The sequence below is a fragment of the Chelon labrosus genome, assembly GCF_963514085.1.
Source record: "Chelon labrosus genome assembly, chromosome: 24".
Classification (NCBI taxonomy): Eukaryota; Metazoa; Chordata; class Actinopteri; order Mugiliformes; family Mugilidae; genus Chelon; species Chelon labrosus.
This window is the reverse complement of record NC_140357.1, coordinates 340,282-349,179: the sequence shown is the minus strand read 5'-3', so window position 1 is coordinate 349,179 and position 8,898 is coordinate 340,282. Positions and strand designations below refer to the sequence as shown.

The 8,898-nt window shown below is 42.5% G+C and overlaps 2 protein-coding genes across 2 annotated transcripts; one reads left to right on the top strand and one right to left on the bottom strand.

The window, feature by feature from the left end:
• Positions 1 to 1,561: 1,561 nt before the first annotated feature.
• On the top strand, positions 1,562 to 6,253 carry hsf2bp (heat shock transcription factor 2 binding protein; the record flags this gene model as incomplete). Its single annotated transcript, XM_084574217.1, has 8 exons — positions 1,562 to 1,612; positions 1,996 to 2,131; positions 3,180 to 3,283; positions 3,692 to 3,841; positions 3,918 to 4,062; positions 4,350 to 4,467; positions 4,944 to 5,047; positions 5,541 to 6,253. 8 exons carry the CDS (start codon positions 1,562 to 1,564, stop codon positions 5,801 to 5,803), a joined length of 1,071 nt encoding a protein of 356 aa, XP_084430343.1. The 3' UTR covers positions 5,804 to 6,253.
• A 1,479-nt stretch (positions 6,254 to 7,732) lies between these two features.
• On the bottom strand, positions 7,733 to 8,804 carry cryaa (crystallin, alpha A; the record flags this gene model as incomplete). The annotated part of the gene is made up of 3 exons (XM_084574149.1): positions 8,539 to 8,804; positions 8,237 to 8,359; positions 7,733 to 7,942 (listed from the first exon to the last, which is right to left on the bottom strand). Exons 1-3 carry the CDS (start codon positions 8,734 to 8,736, stop codon positions 7,733 to 7,735), a joined length of 531 nt encoding a protein of 176 aa, XP_084430275.1. The 5' UTR covers positions 8,737 to 8,804.
• Positions 8,805 to 8,898: the final 94 nt, after the last annotated feature.

Below are 8,898 nucleotides of genomic sequence, written 5' to 3'. Positions count from 1 at the left end.
GAGCCATTAGGGAGCCATAAGAGCAGACGGCTCTTCTAAGGGAGCCGAGTCATTATAGCCGAATCTTTGAAAAGAGTCAGACTTTAAATCACTTGTGTAAATAAAGGTGGACAACGGAACAACTCCTCAAAAGTGAAGCCAGAGCAAGTAGAGCTCCCCCTGGAGGCTGGTTGCAGTATAAGTCACAAGCTAACTCAAACTGAAACACTAGTAGGCTACACATCAAATATTTTTTGCAAGGATGGTTTCTGTCATTTTATAATTCTGATTCATACTCAAGTGCCCAAAATTGTACTCAAGTAAGACTAACATTACATCAAAATAATGTTGCTCAAGTAGAAGTAAAAAGTAGTCATCCAAAAAACAAACAAACAAAAAAGACTACACAAGTACTGAGTAACTATTTTTTTCAGAATTAGGCAGGTAATGTGCAAATTCTGGTATTTCCAAATAATAAAATAAAACAAATTGTAAAAATAAATAACATCGTTGCAAAATAACAAATTAAGTCAAAAGAAACACAAATTCCAAATCTCCCCTTACTTCTGATTGATGAAACGGAGTCATGTGATCTCGTCTGATTGGTGAATACAGTTGTGTTCAGTCATGTCTTCGATCCACTAGCGACATACAGGCTATGGCAGCGTTTTTAGCAAAAATAAAGCATATCTAGTCTATGTATCTAGTTCAGTGGTTCCCAAACTTTTTCTGCTGGGACCCCCTTTGGTACTAAGAAAATCTTCACCCCCCCCCCCCCCAACCCCAAAAAAAACAAGGTTTTCAGACTCCATTGTAGTTTTTTTCACACATTGTAATTAATACAAACCTCAGCCTTTTTTGAACATATAAAAGTAAACTTTACTGTGTAATATGTTCAGTGTAACAGGTTTGCGTTTGCGTGGGGGAGCCCGTCAAAAACCTCTCCATGACAAATATACCCAAGTAAAACTAAAAAGTATGGTGTAGTAAAATAACTCTTAGAAGTACATTTTTTTCCAAACGTTATTCAATGTAACGGAGTAAATGTAACTCGGTACTTACCTCTGGTTATTCGACGGTGTAGAAACAGGATGTGATATCATGATGACTGCCAGTTGCCATGCCAACCGCTCCGTGAAGCGTGAGAATAGGAATAAATACATAAATAAGCACAGTATATAATCCAACATTTCTTTGTAACTGGTAGAGGTAGAGCAGAGCGCAGTATTAATCCATGTATTAATCAAACTAAAACGCGAGTGAGTCTGGCGGAAGTGTGGGCAGGTCATCGATAACGGGCTCCGCGTCGCTCCCCTCTCGGACCGTACTGCGCAGACTCTGGCTCCAAACTCGCAAGATGGCGCTGCCCGCATCCCTGGAAAAATAGAGTAAGTTTGGAGGAATTCAAGACGCGTTATGTAGTGTGTGCTATTAACTGTCAACAATTATATATTTCGTGGCTAACTGCGGTGATGCTAGGTTTAGTTTGCTGGCCCGGATGTATGTGTTAAATTATCACAATTGATTTATTTTTGTCTATAATCCTAACAGGGATCAAGTGCAAGAGCTGAAGACATTAAAGATGGCAGCGTTATTAGGCGGGAAATCCCTGGTAACGAATCAAGGAGGAAAGGTAAACACTTCTAGAAGCAGCCACATCAGAATCAGAAAAGACTTGATTGCCAAGCATGTTTGTACATACAAGGGATTTGCTTTGGTGTTGTTGCACTCATTACATTCACAGGAGACTTCTCTCAGTTTTACCCCATAGTTAAAACCCCAGGAGTCTTTTGACCCTCATTAAGCATAAAACTGTTGAGAGAAATTAGGGGCCAAGTTTTAATTATCTTTCAAAAAGCTGTCTAGTATGGCCTAGCTGGATAAATGCAAGCCACCGACATTGCATTGTCACAAGATGGTCAATGTTATTCCCTTCATCTGTCGGTGGTCATAATGTTATGCTTGACTGGTGTATAATCTTAACATATTTTCACCAAGGTTATTATTCTTTTCCAGGATCGTTTTGTCAGAGTGAGGAAAAGAGATTTGGAGAAGCTAATCACCGAAGTCATGCAGCTCAAGGAGTTCCTGCCCAGAGTTCTCAACAGAGACCTGATCAAAATGCTGCAAAGATTTCGCACATATGAGACGGGTATGCTCGGATTAAGCATTACATTTGTGACAGAAAATACAGCCAAAAAGTGGAGTTTGTAGAAGACGTTTAATGAGTCAGCTACACCTGTTTCGTGCAGTTGTTCAATGACGTGTGTTGATATCAGTCTGTAGCCTGCTGCAGAGTCAGTTTGGCTGGCTTTTTTGTGATTTTAAAATATATACATTTTTATGGTGACAGGATCTGAGTTTGTAATCATAAAGGCTAATATAATTTCATTTGTTGTGTTCTTTAAAGGGGCTTCAAAGGCATGGTTTCTGTTAAAGTCAGCGTGGTTAAAGGGGCATGGTTTATGTTAAAGTGGGCGTGGTTTCTGTGGCACAGGTGTTCCATGGGTTATAGAGAGCCTAAGTCCCGCCCCCTCTACTTCCGGGTTATGGGACCTATCTTTCGAAAAAATATGAACGGCAGTCTATGGCGAAAGATAAATTATTTTCTGGTCCCGATCGACTTGTGCCTTGGATTATACATATGTTATTTTTTAGAATAAAAAATGATTTTACATGTCAAGAATGTCACAGTTTGTCGCAAGATAGTTAAGTAAAATGCTGGCGCGTACAGAACCGACCAAAACTCCCTTCGTGTAACTACAGCTCTCGACATGACCCGGTTTATAATGATTTTCACCTCGTTTGATGCTTCTGCCTTCGTCCTGGAAGAAGACGGTAAAGCTCAACAAGGAGACAGCCATAGTTCTCAAGTGCCGTACATTGTTCGAGACGAGAGATGTAGTTCACTAAGCGATCTCATACAAAACCTAATGTTGTTCAGCTTATTTACGTCAAATAATTTATCTCTTGACTTGAAAAATTATCTTTTAAATTCACACACATCATATGTGAAATTCATGCCACAATTCGATCGGGACCAGAAAATAATTATGATCTCTCCATAGACTGCCATTCATATTTTTTCGAAAGATAGGTCCCATAACCCGGAAGTAGAGGGGCGGGACTTCGGCTCTCTATAGCCTCACTCATTATGATAACCCACTAATACACTGTCTTATGAATGTGTGTTTGTGTAGTTATGGAGAAAATTGTGAAAGAGCAGGAGCAGCTGCGACAGAAGAGTCTGCACCTTCAGTCCCGACTTGACGCGGCACAGACCGAATGTCAGAAGGAAAGAGAGGTGAGAGGGGAGCGGAGTGTAGCTGGAGGTACTGTATGAGCATTACTCTATGTGTGACACATTTAAATTCACTCATACTTAACATGACAGCATGTCCCCTTTAAATGAACAAAATGATATCCACATAACTGTAATATCCATAGCATCCCCCACATTGAAAACGATGTCAGGTGCAGCTACTAGCTTTACCATGTTATATTATTATTTTATTATATCTGGACACTAGGGATGCACCGAAATGAAAATTCTTGGCCGAAATTACGTCCACAGGGCAGACATGCCCGTGCTGGCTGCAGTTTTTGCTCGCGTCATCACAACGTCCTGTTTGTTTCGGTGATAAAAGTCTTTCGGTGGCCGAAAATTCGGTGCATCCCTGCTGGACACCTCACCATGTATTACCACTTGCAGGAGAAGCTGCTGTTGCGCGAGCAGCTGTTGCAGAGCAGAGCGGAGCTGCAGCAGCAGGCGGACTTCTGCTCTGGCCTGGGATCTGCGGCCTGCAGTCTGCTGTGGGGCTGCTCCTCCAGGGAGGACGTGGTCACACTCTGGGTGACGAGTGTGAGTTACGATATGTGATACCTCATCGGTGGAGTTGTTGATGTTCATACACTGAGTGCGTTTGCTGGTGGTTCAGGGGAAGCTCCAGCCGTTCCTGGCAGTGGCTACTCAGACTCTGGAGAGCTTCACGAGGTCTCTGGATGTAGAGATGAAAGGTCAAAATGAGGACCGCGACTCTCATGAGAACCAGTTTGTGGTGGCTCTGGCCGGGACCATTACAAGTTAGTTCACTCACACTTTTTTAGATTCATATTTTTGCACCACATTTTTTGCATTCATATGCTTTATAGTAGTGATTCTTGCCTAGATCTACGAAGTCACATCTGCTGAAATGATTCGTGTACTGAACAATATCCTGACCCACGTTTTCATCGATTCAGTCATTCATTCATCTTAAAACAAAATACAAACTGCAGTTATGACATTTTGTTCATATATTAGGTTACTGACCCTGAAAAACCAGACCACTAATCACCTGACTCTTTATCCTTTAATTCCCGTGAATCAGACATAGCAGCAATAACATGCGGGCGAGACACTTTGACCATCTCTGCGCACGGCTTACTGAACGCTATGATAAAACTTTTGGAGCTGATGAAACTCGGTGTCTTCCCCAAACTCAAAATGTAAGTGGAATGCTTAGATAGATAGATAGATAGATAGATATACACACACACATATATATACACATATATACATATATCTCTGCCATTTCTGCATGCTGTTGCAAACTGCAATTTCCCCATTTTGGGACAAATAAAGGTTTTATTATTCTTATTATTCTTATAAATGAAACAATGACCACAGTCCAGTCGGTTTCTCACAGGGAGGCGTTGTAGAGTCGTATGGCCTGTCCTGTCCTCAACCTGTCCGTGGAGCAGCACGGAGACAGCAGCCTGTCAATGAACGTGTTTGCATGAACTTATACTTTAAAGTATGGCCTGACCTGTTGGGAGTTAAAACCTATAGCTGTAATTTCCATAATAAACAAATTCACAAACATTATTAAAGCTAACAGTAGCGATCGACCACCAGTAGGTGTCAGTGTTGCCCCTATGTGGCGATCTTCAGTAAAACTTGCTGTGGTTGTTTTTTACTGCAGATTGTTGCTGATGGCTCTGTATAACGTGAGCATCAGTGTGAAAGGGCTGCAGGACATCAGTGAGAACCGAGGACTCATGCCTCTCATCTGGTCCCTGCTGAATGGTAAGGAGACCGTTGGAAAATACAGTCAGAACAACGAAACTCTCAATCTCCCAATGACTGAGACTGCGAACAGCATGTTCTTTGCATGCTGAAAATTTACAGAATTTAGTAATAATAATAATACTATTCGTAATGTGTCTTGAACCCAAAGGTGGCGCTAGACTTTTTCGTTGTCTGTTATTTTGACTGACAGGGTCATAAAAATCTATTTTTACCTGTCACTATAATAATGACATATTCAATAGCATTTAATTTTCTTTAAATTTTCATTAACTTTAAATAATTAAAGTTTAAGTAATTAATAACGTCACTCGCCATCAAGTGGTCAGGAGTGTGAATTGCAATCTGTCTGATGACAGATAGCCATCAGATTTTTCCGTCACAGTTTTAAAAAAACGGTCACTGATGGAAAATATTCGGTTAACGCGACCCCTGCTTAACCCTGTAAAGAATGAGTATGCAGTGTCTATTTTTATTTTTTTTAATCTTACAGAAAAACACTGGGAGGTGTGTCACCACTCCCTGCGTCTCCTGCAGTCTGTGCTGCTGGAAGAGGACTTACCGCTGGACGTGCGGTCCTCTCTACTGGATCCGGATCTCCTTTCCCGTGTCACCCGGCTTGCCTCCAGTGCGCAGCCCAGTCTAAAGCTGACTGCCCAGCAGACCATGGAGGACCTGCAGGCCCGCCAACAAGCACCGCGATCAACACGCCGTAAAGCCCTGAAGTCAAAGGCCGTTAAAAGACATGTTGTATAAGAATAGTTAAAATATACATTTGCATATGTTAGGTGGGTTCACTTTTGCAGAAATGTATCTTCACCTCTGCCAGTTGTGTTCTGGTGCAGTGCTGCTGCTCGGACGTCATTAGTCATTAGCTTTACACCGTTTCATATATGTGAATGAGTCATCACAGTCTCCGAATGGTGATGCATCTGCATTAATGCTACAGACTGGTGGATCTAATGTTATTACAGGTGCAGTTAATGTTTCACCTGACAAGGGATTGGCAGCAGCGCGCAGCATGATTTGTTATTTTGTTGAAGAGTTTGAACCGTTGAACCAGCTAATTGCTTATCGGTCTTTAGGTACGTGTTTTAACAAATTCAAAACTGTTCACTGACAAAAAGATTTTCAAATGCAGCATTTTTACTCAACAATCTGTGTTTCAGTTACACATTCACAATAAAAGTGACTCCCGCGTTTCACCAGTTGAGTACTTTTGAAGTGACGCAAGGTTGGGAAGCACTGTAGTAATCTAGATGATTTTAGCTAGTGTCACGTTTAGCCAGTGGTGGGCCGTCAGCGCCAGCCAAGCTTCTTTGCTAGCCTAAACTTTATCCAAATATCAAAATGACTTACATTTTAATATTTTCCCTTTAATCCCACTAAACTATTCCCAATAGCCTAGTCTTTTCATTTTATGGCTTGTCTTGTCTTTGCATTTTAGCTTTTATTCATCATATTTTAGCCATCATGTGTTGCCAGAGTCAAAGAAATTTGCCTGGGCCTTCAGGGTCGTATACTTACACCTTCTTCATGGCCTACGGCAGCGTCTGCTTTTTCGCGTCCTCTGATTGTAGGGTCAGAGGTGCTGCTCCGTTTGAGCCAAGCTAGCGGTTCATGTTCATTTGTCGTGAGCTCCTAAACAAATCGTCCCCGTTAACGCTATTTTCGCGGCAGACCTTCAAGGAAAAGCTAGATGTTGTGAGGAAGGGCCACCCAACCCCGGAGCTAGCTAGCCTGACCCAGCTGGGAAACGAGCCACTTTCAGGTCAACTATGAGTGCCACCCGAGGAGAACCCTGAATTGTCTCTTAAGTTGTGGTGAGTAAACTATATTTACATCTTTTATGTATATTTTTGCCAATTTATTGGGTCGACACATGGGGATGCTGTAAGTACGAGGAGACTTTCTGAATTGTTCTAAGTGAGTTTCTTGCTAGTAATGGAATTCATCTCCTTATATGAGAAACCCGTCTACAATACAACGTCCTGTTTCATTGCGCATCCGTATGATGTTGATGGTTTCTATAGCAATAACGTTGTAATGATCATATTAAGAGGTGTTTCGAATAAGGCTGGAGGTCAATGAAGGCTAGCTGGAAAATGCACGGCCCGCCACTGTGTTTAGCAGTAAATACAACACCGATTGAATGAAGGCTGATGAGAAGAGTAAAGAAAGAATCCGAACAGGAGTTGCATTTTTTCAGTTGTACCGCTTTATTGTATGCTTCTACAGTACGGACTTCTCAGTAATGAGCAGGTGTTTCACTGAACAAGACCTACGCTAGAGTACTGGATAGACAAAAGAGGAGAGTCAGCGCAAGAATGGGAGAGCAGCTAGGGCCTCAGAGAAGTTTATCGGTGGAACTTTTGGGTTAACGTGCGAGACGTTTACCTCCAAGCTTAACCCCAACCACCTGTACTTTCAAGGAATAACAACAGTCAGCAAAATGAGGTGTCAAGTCTCGTCCTCAGATAACCGTTCCCTTAAACATCCACCTGGGCTGATTTCCTCAACACAATGATACTAATAATATGAGTGTACTAAGATAAAACTACAGTGTAGTAAAGAGGACACAAATATCCCCTAAGGGAAAGAGGAAAGATCTGCGGTTGATGCAAGTTGTTGAGGGGGGGCCGATCTTCTTCTAGCACCCCCAATTCATCCTCTACCATTTGGCCTCTAGGAGGACACAGCAGCATTCGGCTTGTCGTCACGGGTGACGGGAATGGTGCGCTCGCTGCGGCCAGATTCATTCCCCCCTGTGACCTTTGGCCCGATCAAGGTCAGCAGACCATCGGCTGACAGGGTGCAGTTGATTGCCGATTGATCAACGCTGGAAGGGAGGCGGTAGCGGCGATGGAACTCGCGGGAGATATAACCGTGGTCGTCCTGAAAAACAGTGGAGGTGATGCCATGAACTACCCTATTCGTACGGCTATAATTATGGTTTTGCTCTAGCATCAAGTAGTGATCAAACTTTGCATATAATATTGTATTTGAAAGTACTGAAGCCAGTGGGGCCAGATAAAAAGACACTGTGGGATGTATGGCAGGTCATCAAATCCAGCATAAATATAATGACACATCCTTCACAGCCTATTTAAACCATCAAATAAAATGTTCAAATTAGGCATAGAGCCCAAACAGAACTGGAGCAAACAAGATCTTTCATCATATACCTACCTGTCTTTCTCCATGCTTGCCCTGGATCTCCACATAGTCATCAGTGACCTTAACACTGAGCTCGTCAGGAGAGAAGTGCTTGACGTCCAGGTAGACTGTGAATTTATCCCTGTCAGACCTCACCTGAGGAACGGACGAGTGTAAAATTGTTCACAATATATAGACATTTCAACTCATTCATTTAATGTGTTTACAGGAAAGAAATAGTTATGATTCCATGTAACTATAAACTGACAATCCAGACAAAATCAGGAGCCCTAAAGACTCGCCACAGCGAAAAGTTAAGAGTCACATTCTGTTACCTCGGAAATGCCGGAACCGGAAGAATCCAAAAGGTTGCGGAAGAGCGACTGTCTGTAATAAGGGCTGATGGTGGAGGTGGTGTAGGGGAAGAGGTCGTAGTCGAACATACCCTCTCCGAAAAACTGGTCAAAGAGCCGGGCAGGGTACATGGAGCCCATGGCACGTCTGAACCAGGGGTGCTGGATGGCGATATCCATAGTGACTCAATACGGTTAGGTCTAATTTGGCTCAGGTTAGCAGATGCTCAGCTCGGAGTCCACCAGATGAATATATGGAGACGAGGCAAGAATAAAAGACCCGAGTGATGAGAAAAATTAGTAAACGAAGAATGTTTCCGGAGTGTTTTTGTTCCCAGCCCT